This window comes from Arvicola amphibius, chromosome 2 (genome assembly GCF_903992535.2).
Source record: "Arvicola amphibius chromosome 2, mArvAmp1.2, whole genome shotgun sequence".
Classification (NCBI taxonomy): domain Eukaryota; kingdom Metazoa; phylum Chordata; class Mammalia; order Rodentia; family Cricetidae; genus Arvicola; species Arvicola amphibius.
Window position 1 is genome coordinate 144,247,112 of NC_052048.2, and position 21,300 is coordinate 144,268,411.

General features: G+C 47.1%; 1 protein-coding gene across 1 annotated transcript; it reads right to left on the minus strand.

The window, feature by feature from the left end:
• Positions 1-13,716: 13,716 nt before the first annotated feature.
• Positions 13,717-20,968, minus strand: LOC119806962 (GTPase IMAP family member 6-like). The gene is made up of 3 exons (XM_038319082.1): positions 20,512-20,968; positions 17,168-17,252; positions 13,717-15,752 (listed from the first exon to the last, which is right to left on the minus strand). The coding sequence occupies exons 1-3, from the start codon at positions 20,698-20,700 to the stop codon at positions 15,112-15,114; spliced, it is 915 nt and encodes a 304-aa protein (XP_038175010.1). The 5' UTR covers positions 20,701-20,968; the 3' UTR covers positions 13,717-15,111.
• Positions 20,969-21,300: the final 332 nt, after the last annotated feature.

Here is a 21,300-nt window from a genome sequence, read left to right on the forward strand (position 1 = left end):
TGTGTGCATGCATGTTTGTGCATGTGCAGGTACATGTGCATATATGTGTATGAGTGTGTTTGTGTGCATGCATGTTTGTGCATGTACAGGTACATGTGTGTATGTGGAGGGTAGAGGATGATCTCAGGTCTCATCCTTAGCGATGCCATCCACCTCCCTTGAGACAGTGCTTCTCACTGGCCTGGAGCTCACTGCCTAGGCTGTCCTGGCTGTCCTATGCCCCCTGAGGATGCTGTCACTGCCACCTCCCTAGCAAGTGCAGGCCACCACATGCAACTTTTCACACAAGTCCTGGGAGTCAAACTCAGGTTCCCAAGCTTGCGAGACAAGTGCTGGCTGAGTTACTCTCCTGGTCCCGTCCTCTTTTTGGCTCTGAAATCTTTGAGCCACCTTCTCAATTCCTCACTGGTCAAACACCACGACCCTTTTGGACCTTTATTACATTATGTACCTTAGATTTCTGAAGCCTGTGAGTTTTTTCTGGTACATAAGTGTCCCTCTAATATAGAGGTAGCAAGAATTATTTCCGTAGCCGGGCGGTGGTGGTGCACACCTTTAATCCTAGCACTCGGAAGGCAGAGCTCTGTGAGTTGGAAGCCAGTCTGGTCTGCAAGAGCTAGTTCCAGGACAAGCACCAAAGCTACAGAAAAACCCAGTCTCAAAAAAAACCAAAAAAAAAAATAAATAAATAAATAAAATAAAAGGAATTATTTCCTTATTCCCCTTTCTACATTTCTTCAATGTTATCCTCACTTATTAGTTTCTAGGGCTCCTCAGTGTCTGTCCCAACATTTCTCAGTGCTCACCTGTGACAGTGCGCAGCTCACTTTGTTCTTCCTGAAAAGTTTTTGTGCCCCAATAAACCTCTCTACCAACGTAATAATCCAAATCAAACCAAATCAAACCGAATTAGAAAAAGCCCAACTTTAATGGATACCAATGCTCCCAGGTGGCCTTTCAGCCCCCCCACCCCCACCCCAGAAATGAGATGGGGAAGGAAAACTGGAAAACCACATGTTTGTTCTTTGGGTTGCTGTGTAAATACCTGTGGGAGTGGTCTTGAGCATCCCCCAGGAGGGGTCATCATTTGGCAGGCTTTCTTGTGGGTGGAGTCTGGACTGAGGCAACTCCCATGGGAGGGGGCTTGGGATGGACCTTCCACCCCACATTCCAGACTCTTTGGATAAATGGATGCCAAGGGCTGGGGCAAATCCTTAACCCAAACACTTTCATATCTCAAAATTGGTTTCTCTAAGCTGCTTCCAGCAGCAGGTGACCATTTCAGAAGGTCAGTAGCCAAAATGCAGAGAACAACTCACCGCGGTGTGCCCAGCGCTAATTGATACACTCACACACAACTCCTGCATTCAGGGTTCAGGGAGCATCAGGTAAGAGGGGTGGAAAGGGTGGAGAGGATCAGGCAGTTTGCTGTGATAAACAACATAGCCAAAAGCAAGTTGGGGAGGAACGGGTTTGTTTCATCTTAAAGTGTATAATCAATCCATCATGAAGGAAGCCAGAACAGGGACTCAGGACTGAAAACTGGAGACAGGACCTGATGCAGAGGCCATGGAGGGTTGCTGCTTACTTTCTTGCTGTCCATGGCTTGCTTAGCTTAACTTTTTAAATATAACCTGGGACCACTTGTCCAAGAATGGCTGTAGCAGGTTTTCTTTTGGGCCACCAACCCGCTCCTAAATCATGGCACAAAGACTTACTACTTGTTAAGAACGCTCAGCCTTATCTTATGCTTGTCCTGCTAGCTCTTGTAACTTAATTTAACCTGCTTCTCTGTGTCTGGCTGGCCGGCCCTGAGTGCACCACTCTCTTTCTTCCTTGTTCTCTTCTCCTCTTCTCTCTCAAGCCTAGATTCTTCCTCCTATTTATTCTCTCTGCCTGTAAGGCCAACATATCCCTCTATTGCCTACCTATTGGCTCTTCATCTTTTTATTAGACCAAACAGGTGCTGTAGGCAGGCAAGGTAAAACAAATGCCACATATCTTTACATACTCAAAAAAATATATAAATAAATTATATAACACATTATAAATAAATATAACACAGCATAAATAAATATAACACATTTTCTTTTGTCTAGTTAAAGTAATAGCCACACCATAAACAAATGTAAAATACCTTATGTAGTTAAAGTAATATTCCACAACAAGCGGCAACCCCCACAGTGGGCTGAGCCCTCCTGCATCAGTCATTAGTCAAGAAAATGCCCCGAGACTGAGCCACAGGCCAGTCTGAGGGAGAACTTTTCCAGCTGAGGTTCCCTCTTCTAGATGACTCTAGCGTGTGTAAATTGACAAAGAAATGAAGCATACGCTCCTTAATTTATTCACCATGCCCAGTGCGTTAGTTAATATCACCATCACCATGAGTGGCGGATATTAGTGGTGGTGTAAGGCTCATCTCTCTCCTTTGGAGGATGCCTCCAGAGCTCCCGGCTAAGCAAGAGTCTGGACTGTAGTAATACCAACTACTCTGATATTTACCCTGTTAGCACAGGGCTGATCTGCATTTTAGAATGCTCATTTTCTTTTAACCTAAAGAGTAAAAGGCGACAGAATTTGTCTCTCCGCATTTCTTTTTCCGTGTATTGGTTATGTGAAGTAATGCTCAAAGTAATGCTTTCTGACATTTTCTACACATGCCTTGATCTCATTCACACCTGCACGCTGCCTTCTCGTCTCTTTGCCCACCCTCTGCTCCCCTTCCTTTCCCCAAACATACCTGCTTCTACTTCACTTTCTTAAAACATTTTAGCTTCAGTATTTGGGAGAAAACTTACAATATTTGCTTTTCTGAATCTGCTTTCTTTTCCTTGATGTAATGATAACCTATAATTCCATTCATAGTTATGCAAGTGACATAATTTCCTTTTTCTTTTATATAATTCAGTCAAATCTATTTTGTTACATATTGTGGTAGTTGAGTGAGAAATGTCCCTCATAGACTCAGGTATTTGAACACTTGGTTCCCAGTCGGCGGTGCTGTTTGGAGAGATTTTGGGAGGTGCATCCTTACTAGAGGAAGAACATCACCGGGAACAGATTTGAGTGTTGTGGAATAATCTTTTTTGCACACTGTGAAGATGTATCTTTGCCGAGGTGCCTTCTGATTGGTTTAACAAAAAGACAAATGGTCAATAGCTAGGCAGGAAGAGGTTAGGCAGAACTTCCAGGAGAGAGAAAAGAAAAGGAGATGAATTTAGGTGCAGGAGAAATGCCAGAGAACACAGAGAGGAAACAAGAGGTGCAAGATGGAAGAGAGGTAAAAAATCACAAGGCAAAACAAAGATAAATATAAAACGGGTTAATTTCAGTTATAAGAGTTAGTGGGACAAGCCCAAAGTACAGGCTGAACTTTCATAATTAATCATAAGTCTCTGCGTCACTTTTTGTGACCTGGTGGCCCAAAGAAAAATCTGACTCCATTTGAGACTTTCTAGCCTTACCCACCATGCACTCTCTGGGCTTCATGCTTACAGCTGGAGTGGCCTCTTAGCTTCCTGCTCTGGCTGCCTGCGACCATGCTACCCTCACCATTCTGGACATCCCATCTGGAATAAGAAACCAAAATTAACTCTTTCTTCCATAAATTACTTTGGCCATTGTATTTTATTACAGCAACAAAGTAAACAATGCACTTATCTTCTTTGTAAAAAATAATATTTATTTTAGGACATGTCCAACAATGTCTCTGACCTCTTGGCATTCGGCCCGGACAGTTGGAACTCAACCAAACACCTTCTATTCCCAGCCTGCCATAGGACTCCAGAAGAAGCTCTGCCCCAACAGGGCGGTCGGGCACTGTAAAGATCTCTTTGTGATGAGGGCGCCCAGCATCATGGCGAACTGAGCAGGACAGTGAGACCCACGTGCAGGTCTGGGGCTGTTGCTCTGGCCTCCAAGGAGAAAACACAGGCACACCCAGCACTTTGTAGCACTAGTCAGAAGGTACCATTAGAGTGAGAGAGATATGGTGTGGAGAGAGAGAGAGAGAGAGAGAGAGAGAGAGAGAGAGAGAGAGAGAGAGAGAGAGAGAGAGAGAATGGTTCATGTCCTGTGGACAGAGGCATATCTCAAGAGGTGAGAGAGGAAGGGAGTGGGCAGAGGTGAGGGGCTTGATTGCTACCCAATGCCAAGGTGATATCTGAGCTGGGGCTGCTACTGGAATCCATATATGGTTTCTTGGCTTGACACAGCTGTGGTCTCTGTTGATATCCCTGGCCCCTTTAACCACCAAAAGCTGAGCGGACAGGACTGCATACAGTGGCCCCGACTCCACTGACCGCAGCACTAGGGAGAAATGGCCACACCACTCACTGGCTCAAGCACTCAGGAGAGAGGGTCCTGCACTACCTGGACAGCACAATAGAGCTGACCCTATGATCAGGGGCACAGCTGAGAGGACCCTGAGGGCATGGTAAGGGGAGAGCAGGACACACCCCTCTTGTATCCCATGTGGTGGTTAGGAGAGGGAAAGATGTCCTCCTCCCCTCCCCCTCACCAGCTGCAGCACTCAGGAGAACAGGCCCTGTGCCTGGCCCGGGCAGCACAGCAGAGTTGACCCTGTAGACAACACAGGACAAGCGCCCTGAGCATGTGAGGGGGACATAGCTGGTACAGCCTCCCTCGTCTGTGGTGAGGTGGTGAGGACAAGGGAAAGATGCCTCCCCCACCCCTTACAAGGGACCTGATCCCTTCACCAGCTGCAACACCCGGGAGAGTGAGCCCTGCAGTTCATCTGGACAGCACCGCAGAGCTGATCTTGTTACAAGTGAGCCAGCCCTGAGAACGTGGGCGTGAGAGACCCAGGCCCACTTCTCATCTGCCATAGAGCAGCATGGGCTGGGAGAGACGCCTTTTTCCCTCCACCCACTAACACTTAAGGCAAATGGGGGAGCTGTCCCTGAGGTAAGAAGAGGGGAAGAGCTGTCTCTAAGCCCCAGCAGCTGCAATGGTTGGGAGGGCAGGCCCTGCACCTCGCAGGAGCCAACCTTGAGGGGTGAGTGAGCCAGCCCCAAAGTAGTGAGCATGGGAGCTCTGTCCCCATTTCCCATGTGTTTTGTGGTAGCATAGACAAGGGAAAGATGCCCTCCCCGTTCTGTCCATCCACCCTTGAGGAAGGTGGAGGGGCTGACCCTGGGTCCTAAGAGCCAGAGGGCTGTCCGTACCCCTCACAAGTTGGTGAGAGTAGCTCTGAACTTCTCCTGGGCAGCATGTAGAGCTGACCCTGATGGTGCAGGTGGGGAGAGCCAACTTGGAGGGCAGAAGCAGGAGAACTGGCCCCACCCCTTGTTCAGTGATGCAGGGGGGGTTAGGGGGAGCTAGCTGGGGCAATGCTGGAGAGCTCACCCTGGTGGTCAGGGAGAAACTGTCAGTGGACCAACCCTGCAGCAGCCCAGGCCCAGAGCCAGGGTTATGACGTGGCCCACCCCAACATCCACCCCATCTATGATACTGGAGCTTGAGAAGGGACCGGACCCTCAGACCCAAAGCTGCAGGATCTCCACAACATAGGGCAACAGCAGAATATCCAAGAAGAGTCTCAGTGAGGGCCCAGCATCGATGGTGTAGCAGAAACCAGAGGCCTCAAACCAGACCACTGACGCTTTGCAACCAACACTTGCAAGTAAAAACACACAACCAAAGGGGTTTGCAGTGTGACTTACTGTGTCACACGGCAGCTTCCACGACGAGATTTTTAATTTTTTCCTTTATTTCTTCTTTTCTCTTAAATTTTGAGGTTTTTTTTTGGGGGGGTTGCAGTGGTAGAGGGCAGATGCGAAGGGACGGGGAACTGAATGAGATCAAGGTGCATGATGTAAAAGATGCATTGAATAAATAAAAAAATTAAAATTATTCATTTTATTACTGTATGTTAATTATTAAAGATGAGTTCACTGTGACAATTTCATATATCTATAATATGTTTTATGATTTGACAACACACATCCTCCTTAAAAATTATTTATCCTGAGCTATGGTGGCACACACCTTTAATCCCAGCACACAGGGGGCAGAGGCAGACGTATTTCTGTGAGTTCGAGGCCAGCCTAGTCTACAGAGTGAGTACCAGGATAGCTAGGGCTGTTACACAAAGAAACTTTGTTTTGAAAAACCAAATAAAGGTTATTTGTTTATTTGTGTGTGTGTGAGTGTGTGTGTGTGTGTGTGTGTGTGTGTGTGTGTGTAGCTGCCTGAAGAAGACAGAAAGCACTGAATCCCCTGGAGCTGGAATTACAGGCAGTTGTAATGCTCCTGACATGGTTGCTGGGAACTGAACTTGGGTCTCTGGAATAGCTGCGAGCACCCCTAACCACTGAGGCATCTCTCTAGACCCAGTCAGCTCCAGCTCCCTGCCTTTCTCAGTTACTTCCTCTCTCCTCCTGCTAGTCTCTTTCCTTCTCCCAAAATCATTTCTTTTTCCTTTCATGTTTTTTTTTTTATCTAGATTCTACCTATAAGAGAAAAAGAGTGATATTTGTGTTTCTAAGTCTGGCTTATTTTACTTAACATAATAATTGTTAACTCTATCCAAACTATTACAAATAAAATTGCATTCTTTCCTCAATAGACACACGTGTATATCTCATATTTCCCTTATCCATTCATTCTTTCACGGGCTCCTAGACTGAGTTGTGTAATAATAACCGTGGTCATGTATTTATCTGTACTTTATGCTTGCTTTGATCTTTTGGGCACATCCCCGGATCTTAAGATGTTTTTCCCCCACAAGTATTTTGTATGTGTGTGAGTTAGTACATGTGCACGTGTATAAGCATGCATGTGGAAGCCAGCGAAGTCTCCTTCAGCCAATCTCTACCTTTTTAATGTTTTTATTACATTTATTTACGTGTGTGTGTGCACACAGTGCATGTGTATGTGGAGGGCAGGGGACAGCTTATGGGAGTTTGTTCTCTCCTTCCACCCTGTGAGCCCCAGGAGCCAACCTAAGTCCTCAGGCTTGGTAGAGACGCCTTTACCCTCAGAGCCTTCTCACAGACCCTCTCTGCTTTGTTTTGTTTGTGGAGACAGAGTCTTTCATTGAATTTTGGACCTAGCAGGTTTCCGTACACTGACTGTGAGGGCGCCTCAGATCCTTCTGTTACCCCAATTCTTGACAGCACAGAGTAAAATCCTAATGTGGCATGCGACCTCAGATGTCTACGCGGTCAAATGCTCACTGAAGAAATGTCACACAGCAGTGCTTCAGTTATGGGGGTTTGAGGAAATACTAAATATTTTTTTAAATTTTTTTTGAGACAGGTTTTCTCTGTGTAGGCCTGGCTGTCCTGGAACTCACTCTATAGACCAGGCTGGCCTTGAACTCAAGAGATCCTCCTGTCCCCGCCTCCTAAGTGCTCTAAGTGCTGGGATTAAAGACATGTGCCACCACACCTGACTCCTAAATACTTACATCTTTATAATATAAATCAGTGAAGGGCCCAGGCCCTTACCCAGACCCCTGCTTTGACAATTTGGTAGCCATGACAGGCTGCAGAAAAGACCGTCCAGGATGTAGGCCTCTGACCCAGCAGGATGTGCTGTGTCCCCAACCTTGTGCTAAGTTACTGAAAACAAAACCAAACAAAAAAACAAAACCACAAGAAACCACAAGATGACCCCATATGGAACAGAAGCAAACAGATGCGAGGCTAGCAGGCTCTGGACGCGCTTTACTGAAAAGGTTGGAATGCAGGAACCACAGCAACAGATGCAGCCATTTTCCCACTGCTGTAATTAACCAATCAAGCTAGGACAGGTATCCGAGTCCAGAGTGTGTGGATCCTGAGACTGTGACTATGCTAATGGCAGACCCCCAGCCCACACTTGCTCTTCTCCCAACGAATGCCCTGCTCCACCACTGCATCGGGTGGATGAGAGACCGGATTTGAACTCATAATTAGGAAGACTCTCTACTTTTACATCAGATCTGGTCTCTTGGTGGTCTTTGGGGGTCCAGACTCTGGACATCATGAAAAAATCTCCAATGGAGTCACTAAACCAAACCTTAGGCTGATTGAACACTATAAAATGTGAAAGCAATTTTGGTTGGTGCCAGATGGGAAATGTGGCAAGAATTGTGCCAGGGGAGGAGAGGCCACTCTGCCATGAGAAATTCTTGATGTCTCCTTGCTCGGGAAGTTCAGTGCTGGCTCTGCTCCTTTCTTGAGCAGGCTCAGACGGAAGCCACTGAACCACATTTCCTGCTTCTATTTTCAAAAGTGGAGACAATTGTTCTCACTTTGGGGCCCTGGTGAGAAGAAAAGACCTACACTTCTTTCTCTTTCTATTTTGTAGACCCGAGTGAAGGTCTCTTTCGGGATCTTCTTTTACAGGTCTCATCATGCTGGTCCTTTACAGGACACCTTCACACAGGTAAAGGGAATGAGATACTTAAGCACACAATGGCTGTGGGTCCCTGCTGTGGACTCTCATTAATGACTGAAGAGTCACATGCTAGGCGGAGCAATAAACTGGGCAAAAATGACGCTCTTCCTTATTTGACCCAGTCCTTAGTGTGTGTCCATTCCTTACAGACTCCCCTAGGGAGCTTAGGTGTCCATTCCTTACAGACTCCCCTAGGGAGCTTAGGTGTCCATTCCTTACAGACTCCCCTAGGGAGCATAGGTGTCCATTCCTTACAGACTCCCCTAGGGAGCATAGGTGTCCATTCCTTACAGACTCCCCTAGGGAGCTTAGGTGTCCATTCCTTACAGACTCCCCTAGGGAGCATAGGTGTCCATTCCTTACAGACTCCCCTAGGGAGCATAGGTGTCCATTCCTTACAGACTCCCCTAGGGAGCTTAGGTATCCATTCCTTACAGACTCCCCTAGGGAGCGTAGGATGTCCTGCTATTTTCTAGGAATATCTGAAGCAGGGGAAATGCCTTTTCTTTGGTCCAGCACAGGCTCTCAGTCTCGGGGTAGGCATTCTAAAATGGCACAGAAATGCCACATCAGTCACATCTGGGGATGTGTTTAGACAGTGCATTATCAGACCTAGGCCCACACTTTATATTTCAATGATTCCCAGGTACTTGATAAAAATCTATGACAAACACTGGATGTTTTTGTGAAGTGCAGTATTCACGTTATAAAATACGCAGGAAGTATATAGCAGTGATCATCTAAGATTAATGCAAATTTAACAAAAGATGGCAGCCTTCTCAGTGTGGGCATTTTGTTTAGCATGGATGGTCTCTGCTATGGCTTTTCCAATCACGGCCGTTAACATGGCCCAGATTCCCTCAGTAGGTGGTAACATCTGATACAGAGGAGCTGTAAGCAGTCAGTATGGGAACAGCCCTCATCCCTTAAGGAAAAGACCCAAAGGCAAATGCAACAGAATAAATTAAACAAACATGCACTTCAAATTTAGTCTTTCTGTGTGTTGTTCCAGGAAATAAAAAGCTTACAGAGACTTCAGGTCTTCTCGTCCCCTTGAGCTTTGGTCTGGAGCAAAGCACTCAACAGGGGATGTCTCTGCCTGTATTTCCTTATTTCAAGAACCCCAGCTGCCTTTGGTTTCTCTAGGTCTGGTTGATTTTTCTTTATCCAGGGTGTCTCTGTAGGAGTCTGGCCAGGTTTGGAACCAGACGCCCACTCTGAGGGTTTATTTCTTGACCCATCTTTGGCTCCTATGTAGAATTAACAAGAGTGCAGTGGGTCCTTGTGAGAAGTCACCCTGACCCCCGCAATGAGACCGCAATGGCTCCCGAGTGAGGAGCAGAGCTGAGTCACGCGCCTGGCAGCCACCACTAGTTTTCTGTCCTTACCACCTTTGCGCCTTCCTTGTTCATAGACCTACATCACTGCCTAGAAAGCAGTGTTCACGTGAGTACTGCATTCCACAGGGTTTCCTGCGGCCAGAGGCAGCCATATGACCAAGAAACATAAGCAGAAGTATTGTGGGTTCCTGCACGTCCTCTGCCTTGGTAATAAAGGCCTTGTTCTCTTGCTTCTCCTTGGGACTCGGAGGCTGGAAGCTGCTCTCAAAGAATGTTGAGTAGGAAGAAAGGGGAATATGACTGAAGGTGCTGATCTTAGCCGCAAACAGACTCAGGACCTCCCTTCGTCATGTCCAAATCGACCCTTTGTTTGCCAAGGCACTGTAGCGAATTATCTCCTGAGGTGTTGCCGAACAATGTCAATGTGCTATGCGTAGAAGGAACGGCGGTTTGTTACCACGTTGGGCGCCACTCTGTAAAAGGAACAGCGTGCTGCATCTCGCCACCCGGCTAGCTTTACACCCGAAATAACAACACACAAATTGTATTCTTTTAAACTCTGCCTGGCCCATTAGTTTCAGTCTCTTATTGGCTAATTTTCACATCTTGCTTTAACCCATATTTAGTAATCTGTGTAGCACCACGAGGTGGTGTCTTACTGAAAAAGATTTTAGCCTACATCCGTCTCGGGTCAGAGAAGCATGGTGACTGCCTGAGGCGTCTGTCTGACTCTGCTTTCTTTCTCCCACAATTTTGTTCTGTCTACTCCGCCTACCTAATTTTCTGTCCTATTAAAGGGCCAAGACAATTTCTTTATTAACCAATAAAAATAACACATAGACAGATGACCCTCCTCCATCAGCTATGCTAGGCTGAAGGGGAGCAATCCCACGTGCCACAGGGAATTTTAGAGCAGTTGTAACAGATGTGGAGAAGTCAACCAAGGCAGCGCAAAGGATACTTACTGAGCTGAGAAACTGACATGATTTACCTCAGCTGAGACCTCCATGTTGACCTCACAGAGCCTGCAGATAAGGGGCCTCACTGGAGAGGGGCAGAGTGTGGTCTGAAGAAGAGTTCACCCAACTCTAGAACCTACACAGAGACCTGCAGAACAGCTGGTGGGGCCAGAGAAAGCCTGAGACCACCATATAGAGCTGCAGAGAATGCACACTGTGGAGAATGCACACCACCACCACACAGAGCTGCAGAGAATGCATACTGCAGAGAATGCACACCATCACCATATAGAGCTGCAGAGACTGCACACTGCGGAGAATGCACACCACTATTATATGGAACTACAGAGAATGCACACTGTGGAGAATGCACACCATCACAAAGAGCTGCAGAGAATGCACACTGCGGAGAATGTACACCACTATATGAAGTTACAGAGATTGTGCACTGTGGAGAATGCACACCACCACCATAAAGAGCTGCAGAAAATGCATATTGCAGAGAATGCAATAGAATACTATTGCAGAAGGCTGCTCGTTCATTCCCAGCTGCCCAGAACTGAAATAATCACTCAGAAACTATATTATTTAAATCACTGCTTAGTCAATCAATTAAGCATATTGCTAGCTAGTTCTTATATCTTAATTAATCCATTTTTATTATTTTATATTTTGCCATGAAGCTCGTGGCCTACCAGCAAGGTTTGAGCTGACAGCTTGCATCTTTCTCCTCTGGTGGCTACATGTGTCTCACTGACTCTGCCTACTCTCTCTCTATATATATCTTTTCCAGCCTGGCTATATTCTGTTAAGCCATTGGTCGAAAGCAACTTCTTTATTAACCAGTAAAAACAACACTTATACAGAAGGACTTCCCACATCACATCACCATAAAGAGTTGCAGAAAATGCACACTGTGGAGAATGCACATCACCACCACCATCTAGAGCTGTTCAACAGGTCAGATTGCATTGATTTAAACAGTGTCAGACATTACTTGCAATCTGCTGCCAAATGCAATGGGTGAGCGCTATGAAAGAATTATTTATTTATTTATTTCTCTTTTCCTTTCTTTCTTTTTAGAAAAGAAAAATGTTCAACTTTCTCCTGGTCTCCCAATCCTAGCCTGTGTTTAATGCTGCCATTCAGGTTGCTGCCCATGAAATTACGTTCTTCTCTGGCACCCTCTGACTGACAGCGGCTCCTTTTAAGGTTCCTTAAAGCCTTATTTCTAGAGAGGCTATGATTGGCATATCAGGACTTTAGACCTCACTGTAGGGCATCTCTTTCTCCTCCATATTTTGCCAGTGTGTCCTGCTGCAGTCATTACCCGACAGAGCGCCTTCCCGCTGGTGAGGCTGTGGAGCACATTCTCTTTGCTCAGGACTCCCTTCCCTCCCTGCTCAGTAATAGATCCACACTACCTACAGATCCCTCTCATCCTTGGAATATTGTTACACGATGCCAGGCTTGTCTTTAATCAAAACACTTGTTTCAGGCGGATGATTCAGTCTGGGGATATCAAGACGCCTGATCGGTTGTGCCCAGCTTTCAGTGGGCCAGCTATCTCAGGCAGGAGAGGATCAAGGAAGTAAAAGTATTGATCATATCTGGTTGCTGGAAGCTAGGGCTGAGGAAACAGTCTGTTTCCTGTTTGGGGAAGTCAGAACAATACAAGGAAGGGCAAGCACTTTGTCAGGTACTTCCCAGCATCATTCCAAACAGGGCCATTGCTGCCTTTTGCTAAAGAAGTGACTTATGACATTCTTGCCCCTTAAGGGAGGTTAGGACTTCCTCTTTCTGGGCAAACAGAAGAGACTGGACTCAGGCCTGCAGATAAGCATCTAGCAGAACCTGAGGTAGCATCTTTTGCGTCCTGACAGTCCACCCACACAGTCCCTACCGTTCCACTCCTGAACCTTCCGTGAGGAAGAGAGCTCGAGCCTCTGCTGCACAGCTGAAGGGGGAAGCAGAGGGAATCGGACGCCTGGTGCCTCCTTCCTCTCGTTAACTTCCCATCAGCTGGCCACACTCCCCCTTTCCTGACTCTCACGGATGCTCAGGGGCATCTGAAGCACAGCAGCCTGTACAGTTGACTAAACTGCTTCCTTGAAGAGGTCTAAATCAGCCAGGTGGTGGTGGCGCATGCCTTTAATCCCAGCACTCAGGAGGCAGAGGTTGGCAGAGATCTGTGAGTTCAAGGCCAGCCTGGTCTACGTAGTGAGTCCCAAGACATCCAGGACTACATAATGAGACTCTGTCTTGAAAAATGAAAATCAATAAATTAAAGAGGTCTGAGCCAATGTCCTGCTTCCTTCTTCTGTTGGCTGCACTTCATCTGTAGGATCATCTCTCCAGGAAGACGTCCCTGTGCTGTTGAAGCGATTTTGTGGAAACCAGGTTCCCGCCATGCATGCGGTCTAAGCCCCTAGCCTTCTTTTGCAGGTTCCCTTCTTTCAGAGACTCCCTTCCCTCCTCTCACCCTTCTGATTGATCTTCCTACAGAGCTCACTTACACAGGCAGACCCACCCTTCAGCCCATCCACACACCTACCACGGTGAAGGAGGTTCATGGAAGTATGGTAATAGACTTTGCTCTCTCATATTCCTAAAACTAGATCTAAAACTACGTGAAAGAACCCAAAGAAAAAAAGGGAGGTAACGAGTGACCTGAGGGAAGATGGCCTTTTCTGCCCAAGTTCATGCAGATGGAGACACCTACAGCCTCAGGGGAAGGTTCTCCTAGGCCAAGGCTGACATCTTCAGTTTTTAGCCCAACTCCACTCATTCTGACCATAGGAAGTGCCCATGAGACCTGCTCGTTATGGTTCGAGAGGATCAAGTGCCAGTGTCATTCTTATTATTTATTGATTTAGCCTCTCTCTAGGCTCCTCTTCATATTCTTCCATAGCCCAGGATATATCTTGCCGTGCATGTCAGAGCCTCTGTGCTTACCAATCAGTTCAAGGTTCTTTTCCCAAGTTAGGCAAAAATCACAAAGAGGCGAGTGGTACCCACGGAACACGACTATTGGAAGCCTATGGCGAAGCACAGGGAGACAGCACACAGGCAAGGTTTCTGGGTTGGCTCCCTCAGATTTCTGACTCCTTGGAGTCTCTGCCATGTCCTGTCGGCCTTTGGATGTGTTGCAAGGTTTGCACTTGCACGGTGGTCTGCTTGCATACATTCGGTCCAACTGTTCTTAGCTCGCAAGAGATGGGAGAGGCCCTAGCTGACCCCTCATTCCAGGAAGGACATAAATGGTTCAAAATTAGTCACTGTGCACATGTGGTCATTGCAGCAAAGTCTCTCAAAAGCTTGGAAGTACATCCGTGCTTAGAACACAGTTATAGAGCACAGCCTATGAAAACACCTTACATCGTGGAAGAAAACCCTAACTGATGGTCTGGGCCTCTCTAGTCTGTCTTCTTGTCCTTTTCTACCCATTACACAGGGCAGGCCTCTTGTAATCATGTCTGTCCCCCTTTATGGATAAGGATGAAACTTAAAAAATATATAACCCTCTGGTCCATGGCTGTCCCTGGGTTGATTCAACCCTGATGACCTTGGCTAGGCAGCTGTGCAACTTACATGAAGAAAGAGTCAGACAATGGCAAAGAGCTATGGTTGTATCAGAGATCAGACACAGAATATAAAAATGTGGTATCACTGGAACAGAAAGTCCCCTGTCAGGGCACTGTGATATGGGCCAAGTGTAAGGAGGACCCATGCGTCAGAAAGAAATGACATAGCTGGACACAGAATGTAGCTGGGTCCCCTAAACTGAGGCCTCACCCCATTGCCACACCTGACTGTCTGACCTAAGGACTGGAAAGTTCTCTTTGGAGACAGAGGGAGCGGATAACAAGGGCTGGACACAGGGTACAGCTGCTGATGGAATGTTCTTGTGGTGTCTGAATGAGAATGACCACCATTGGCTCATAGATTTGAGTGCTTGGTCACCAGGGAGTGGCACTGTTGGAAAGGATTAGGAGGTGTGGCCTTGTTGGAGGAAGTCTGTCATGGGAGTGGGTTTTGAGGTTTCATAAAGCCCATTCCAAACTCAGAGTCTCCCTCAAACTGCTGCCTGTGGATCTGGATGTAAACTCCCAGCTACTTCTCCAGTTCTGTGCCTGCTGCCTGCTCCCAGCCACGATGATAATGGACTAAGCCTCTGACACCGTACGCCAGTCCCAATAAATGCTTTCTTTCCTAGGTGTTGCCATGGTCATGGTGTCTCCTCACAGCAAGAGAACACTAAGACACTCCTGCGTATGGTCATCCTGCACTCGTCAGGATGCCCTCCCTATCAGGTACCTACAGGTCTCTCGGAAGCCATCTGGATCTGGGACAGCCTTTCAGCCAGGACTCCTCGAGGGATTCCTCCTCAGAGCCTTGCTCTGTGGTTAAACTGCTTTGCTGGGAACATCCGGAAGTTTTGTGGTGTAACAGTGGCCCTCGTTTTCCCACAAGACCAAGTCGATTTTCTCCTTAAGGTCCTCCAGCTGGGCCTTCTGCTCACCCCCTTGTGCCCTGTTGTTGAAGCCACAGTGCCGCCTCTCACAGGCAACATGCAGATCAACCAGGCTCTTGTTGTTGTTCTCTCGAACATATTCCTCCAAGGAGCCCCCAGCCAGGTCTTCCTTCCGAGTGAACACCAGAATGGTGTAAGCCAGGATCCCTTCTCCAAAGATCTCCTGGAGGCGCCTGGCAGCTCGCTGGTCTTCTGCGGTGTAGCGGCCCACCTGTATCACCAGGAGCACCACATGGGGCCCTGGAGAGGCCAAGACTTGACAGATCTTCTCAGCTGCCACCTCAGGCTGATACTGAGGTGACAAAATGTCCGGGGTGTCGATCACCTCAACCTCCCTTCCATCCCACTCTCTACTCCCTTTCTGGAAGGTCAAGGTCACTGGTCTAGCGCTGATTTTGGACTCAAATTCTTGCCTGCCAAGGATGCTATTTCCTGTTGCACTTTTCCCACTTCCTGTTTTCCCCACCAGAAGGAGCTGCAGTTTCTTTGGGGTGAGCTCTTTCTCCTTCAGACCTAGAAGAATTTGACAAAGCAAACCATCAGAGGGAAATAGGCAGAACCTATCCTCTCTGCTTATCAGAGGCCATAACCCCCTGTGCATCTGAGAAACAGAGTTCCAGGGTGAGGAGCTTGCAGAGACAAAGGTCAGCGTCTGACCCTGAGTCATCCCTGGGCTTACAATCTCAGCCTGGGTCCTGGAAGGCAGAGGCGAACATTCTACAAAGAGGGACATCAGAGCCACCAGCTGAGAAAGGAGACTCATATGTCAACTAAACACTGGCTAATCCAGTGCTAAAATTTTTAAATATGCCTGAGGCTGGGGACTGTGAAGGAAATGTCCTTCTCCCAGCACTGCAGGTCCTAGGACCCAAACCACATACAGTGACACATGACAGTTTCCAAGTGTGGTCCCCATGGAAGTCATTGGTGGGTCTCAGATCACAGAGCGCTAACCCTACCAAAAACTGCTAGGTTCTGCCTTCAAACCTTAGCACCCACTGGTTTTGCTTCTGCATGTCTGCACCCTAGGCTGAACTGCAATCATCTTGGCTCTCCTGAGCTTTTCCAAAGGGAATAGAAAGAACTTGAGTGGCTACACAAAAGTTTCGATTAAGCACAGACGTTGGATGTCCATTCATGCCTGTCCAGCTAAGGCGCAGCTAGGACCAAAGAGGAACTCTTTCCAGCAGCTGGAGCTCAAACGGAAAAGCTAAATGCGCTGTGAGATGCAGAGAGGAGACTTTTCAGGTAGTGACACTAGCTTTGCATCCCGTAAGAAGTGAAAAAGGCTTAGCCTGTGTTGGTGACTTTCCCATGTGGTAGAATAACTGGGTTGTTTTTCCCTGATGGTCCTGGCCCTTCAAATTCATAAGGAAAAAAATCATTCATGTTAAGATGAAACGAGCCAAAAATCATTTCTTCTAGAAAGAAAATATGGGTAGGTTTCTAGCATCCCCAAATGCCCTCTCCTTAGGTTAGGTGGCAAAGATGAATCTCTGAGAAGACGGAGCCCAGTCCCTCCCAGTGGCCATTGGTGACATTCTGCTTGCTTGCATGACACTGTCAACCCATGTGACACATCAGACACAGCTAACCACACACAAGGACTGCTGACTTCCAGAGCTGGGAGCAGTTTTCTTATTACGTCCAGACCAGCATGTCCTTCTCAGGGAGGAGCTTAGATGTGAAGGCTCTTTTCCTTGGCATTTGTCACCCCCTAAGGCCATCCACCTGGCAGGGGTCCCTTTCCTTAGTCCCTGGTGTAAAGAGGAGCCATCTTGCTCTATTTTGGCTACAGTGGGTAAATCTATGTAATGAGGGCCTTCAACTGCCCCTGCCAGCACTCACTGTGTGGGCTCGCATCCATCTGCACACCAGTGTTCCCGTCCATGCCTCCCCAGTTCTCCTCTGCTAGGAAAGTGGTGTACCTTTCGTCAGCCCTTGATCGGAGTCCAGGGGCGACTGCCTTGTGGGGTCCTTCTGGGGACCATGTTCACATTCTTCTTCTTCCACCTACAGGAAACAATAATACATTTAAATACATGTAAATAAAATTTTTATGTGTGTGTGTGCGGGCGCGTGCATGCACACGCTCGTGAACACTTGCATGCACAGGCGGTTATGTGCCTTGTGCACATGGAGAGGTTAGAGGACACGCTCTCCTCCCCTGTGGGTTTTAGGAATCAAACTCCGGAGTTTTCTCATGGCAAGCCCTGTTATCCATTGAGCCATGTCTCCAGCCTATAAACTTTAACTGATTGTGTTTGAAGGGACGTTTGTCTTTTCCTCGTGAGAGGAAAGTTATTTCACGTGTGTGTGTGTGTGTGTGTGTGTGTGCTTGATAAGCAGTGGGAAAGAGGAGTATGGGGTAAGTATGGAGTAAGGAGTATGGGGCACTTTCTGGGGGCTTTAGGAATCCTACCCCCCAAAGGTGTGTCCTCCATCGTGAGTTTAAGAGATTATTTGTCATAGAGAAAGGAGCCACTGGATTGGTTTGGGAAGACAGTGTCCAGAGCTGTGTACTGAGGGTTCGGGTGGGGAATGGGGTCAGGAGAAGAAGAATGGTAAAGAAGACGGAGAAAGAGGTAGCATGGTCTTGATTTTGTGTCTCAGACGATGTAAGATCAACATGGGCAAGGTCAGGAAGTTCTGGGGAGGGTGCAACTTTGGGTCTTGAGTCCACAAAGAACCATCTAGGCTTTAGCACTGAGAACTGGCATGGCTGAAAGCTAGTGGCTGTGTTCAGTAGTGGCAAGGAAGGTGGCAGCCATGGAGACCTTCAAAGTGCAAGACAGAGCCCTGCTGTGAACTGGGCGCCTCAGTGTGCAACGGAGACACCATCATTGGCTAGGATGCTCACACTCCTGGTCCTCAGTATCCTTTCCGGGTGAATTTTAGGGCTAAATCTAGAGAGACCTGGTCCTGCAATGTCATGATATAGTCACAGTTACCCATCACCTTTAGCTCTCTCTGCACATTAGAGCCGCAGCATCCCAACCAGGAACTGCCAACACTGCTCTGAAGCTTCCTCGCTTCCTGGGCCAGTACCATCTCTGCCTCAAGATCCTGCAGTGCTGTTATTAGATTGATTATTAGATTCCCAACACGGTTGGAAAGAAAGCTGCATGACCCATGACTTTCTCAGGACCCTCACAGCCAGACTACACAATCTGGACAAAGGCTCTGGGGTGGGGAGCCCCAGTGCGGACCTGGACTTGCTGTCACCGCACTGTTGGGTGCTCTGCTCTACTCAACCAGCAGATTGCCTTGTCTCCTCTGAATCCCGGGAAAAGGCAGTGGGAGCCACTGAAGACACAGCTTTGTGATTCTCAGCAAATGTCTGGCTAATGTGGATGGGTTAACATGTGGATACCCGAAGAAAGTCTGGCGGCTCCCAGGGAAGCAGGCCAGGTCAATAGCCTCATTCAGCTCTGGTCAGCTCCTTCTGGCTTGAGCAGCCTTCCCACTGCCTTGGCTGCCTTTGTGTCCCCTGCTCTGTTACCGGGAGGTCTACAAGCTCCAGAGCCTTCAGTCTGTGCAGTGTGTCTTCACTGATCCTCATTGGTTCTTTGGAGAACAGGTGAATGGACAGAAAACAGTTCCCAACAGATGAAACTGGAGAGTTCAGAGTCCAGGAACCCCCCAGGGCAACAGTTACCCAGCCCTGTGCACAGGGCACTGTCAAAGGAAGGAAGCCGCATCCTCCGAGTCTTCCCAGCCCTCCCCAGACAGTGCCAACACATGCAAGGTACACTTCTAATTTTTATCTCCAGCTCAGATGAGAGAGACATTATCACCCTAGCTACATTGCTCAGAAAGAGAGTGAAATTTTAAAAAGTGCCACTGGGGGTGGCAGACATGGCTCCGAGGTAGAGCACTTGCAGGGAGTGTGCAAGACCCTGGCTTCGGGTCCCCAGCACCAAGAGAAAAACAAGCATGAAGCATAAAGGCCACCACAGAGCACAAAGCTCTCCTGGCTCCTGCCACAGCTCTTCTGTCACGCCACTTACATATATATGAACGTGTAGACACGGCCACACACAGGTTCGTAAACACACAGACATGTAACACATGTGACAGAGAAATACATGTATTTTCTGTGGGCTTACCCCCCTTATTTTTCTTTTACTGAAAGTATATTTTTTCAATCAAGTATTATGATTATGATTCCCCTCCCCCAATCCCCTGAGATCCTCCCCACCTCGCCTCTGGTCAGAATCCACACCCTTTCTGTCTCCCCTTAGAAAACAAATAAAGAATAATAATAAAACAAAAACAAACAAACCAGAATAGGACAAAATAAGTGAACAAACAAACAGGTGGAAAAGAGCTAAAAGAAAACCTAGGAGAGACACATATAGATGTAGACACACACGGCAACACACAGAAATCCCATAGAAACTCAAAACCCAAGTTGTAAATGCTCCAACAAAACATTATGAGAGGAAGAACCTTCAACCAAAGATGCTGAGTTCATTTCCTGTTAGCTATCTATTGCTGGGCATGGGCTCACAACAAAAAATTAGTTTTGTGAGCTTTATGAGTCATTTCATTTTGTTTTGATCTTTTCTTTTTGTCTTTCTGGTTTTTTAATTTGGTTATTTTGATTTTCAGGATTTTTAATTTTTATTTTATTTTTTAAGAGAGACAGAGCATAAAGTTTGATTGGTAAAAGGATGGGGAGAAGGGGAAAATGATCAAAATATATTCTATGGAAAAATTTAAGTAAAAAATATAAGCATGATATCCACCATACACTCACCATGCCCATTTATAAACACACATGAACATATACATGTGACATACATGCCATTTATGCAGCTGAAAACACATACACATATATACACAAACAATACACACATATAAACACATATATAAATCCAAACATGACCCATACAAACCATAAAAATAGTGTACCTCATTCATACACATACATGTAAGCATGCATACAAATGAACAGAAATGTATATACATAGCCACTCACACATGCCTATGATGTACAAATATACATACAACATGTAAGAAACATAAGCTTTATGCACATATATAATACAATCACTATACACAGCATGCATATACCACACCAGCATGTAAACACACAAATACACAAACACAAATGTTTATAAACAGTGCATATCCTCAAGCAAACACACACACAAGACGTACATATACACAAAGGACATATACACACATGTGAAAACTTATACAAATCCAAACAAGACCACAAACACCACATACACACATGTAAACATACACACACAGTGGGACTTACATTGAGGCTGGCTGACAGGCAAGAATGGCTCTGTTTCCTGTCTCCTGTGGCACTGCACGCCCATGAAATTCCTGGCTTTCCTGGTGGGGCCGAGATGCAGTATCTTTTGTAGATGGAACAGAGCGGCCAGAGAAAGGTTTCCGCAGTACAGGAGCCAATGGACTCTGCTCCCCTGTAGAGCCGATCCATCTTTCAAGCCGTGTTTCTTCAGCACAGTATGCTCCGAGCTCAAGAACGGCCCTTCAAAGAGCAGCTCGCCGTGAGAGGAGAAACAGGAAGTGATCAGAAACACGGGCCACACTCTTCCGCTGACAGGCTAGAAAAGGATTTTAAAGGAAGGTAGTGTTGTTCGTGGTGGTTAATTTCATCTGGATCCAGGATAACAGTTTGGAGAATTAGGAAGCTGCAGATCTCCGGAAAGCTAGTGTCAGGGACCAGACCCCCATCCACCTTTTGACGAGATCCACCATTGGAGCTTAGCGCACCTCCCAGAGTGACCCTACAATTCCGGAGCTGGACAAGCAGCCGCCGTCCCTCCCCTCCCCCAGTCCTTCTTCTAAATATCTTTTCTTGGAGCTGTTAAGTTCTAAACCTGGAACAAATGACTGAGGTGCCTATTTAACTATCAAAGTGGACCTGGCCTCGAGGTTCTCCCAGCATCCCTCAGTCCCGCGCTGTTACAGGGTATGGCTGGCACAACCCACCCTCTACCCTGAACTTTCCAGCGCAGGGGCTGGGCTGCCTTTCCCAGAGGCTCTTCCCTATAGAATCCAGATGTTTTGGCTTCCC

Excerpts from the sequence above, each read along its gene's own strand:
- LOC119806962 (XM_038319082.1), bottom strand. The coding sequence starts at position 20,700 with ATGGATCGGCTCTACAGGGGAGCAGAGTCCATTGGCTCCTGTACTGCG. Across the intron at positions 17,253-20,511 it reads GCCTGTCAGCCAGCCTCAAT|GTGGAAGAAGAAGAATGTGA; the intron begins GTAAGTCCCACT and ends TGTTTCCTGTAG. Across the intron at positions 15,753-17,167 it reads CGATCAAGGGCTGACGAAAG|GTCTGAAGGAGAAAGAGCTC; the intron begins GTACACCACTTT and ends AAATTCTTCTAG.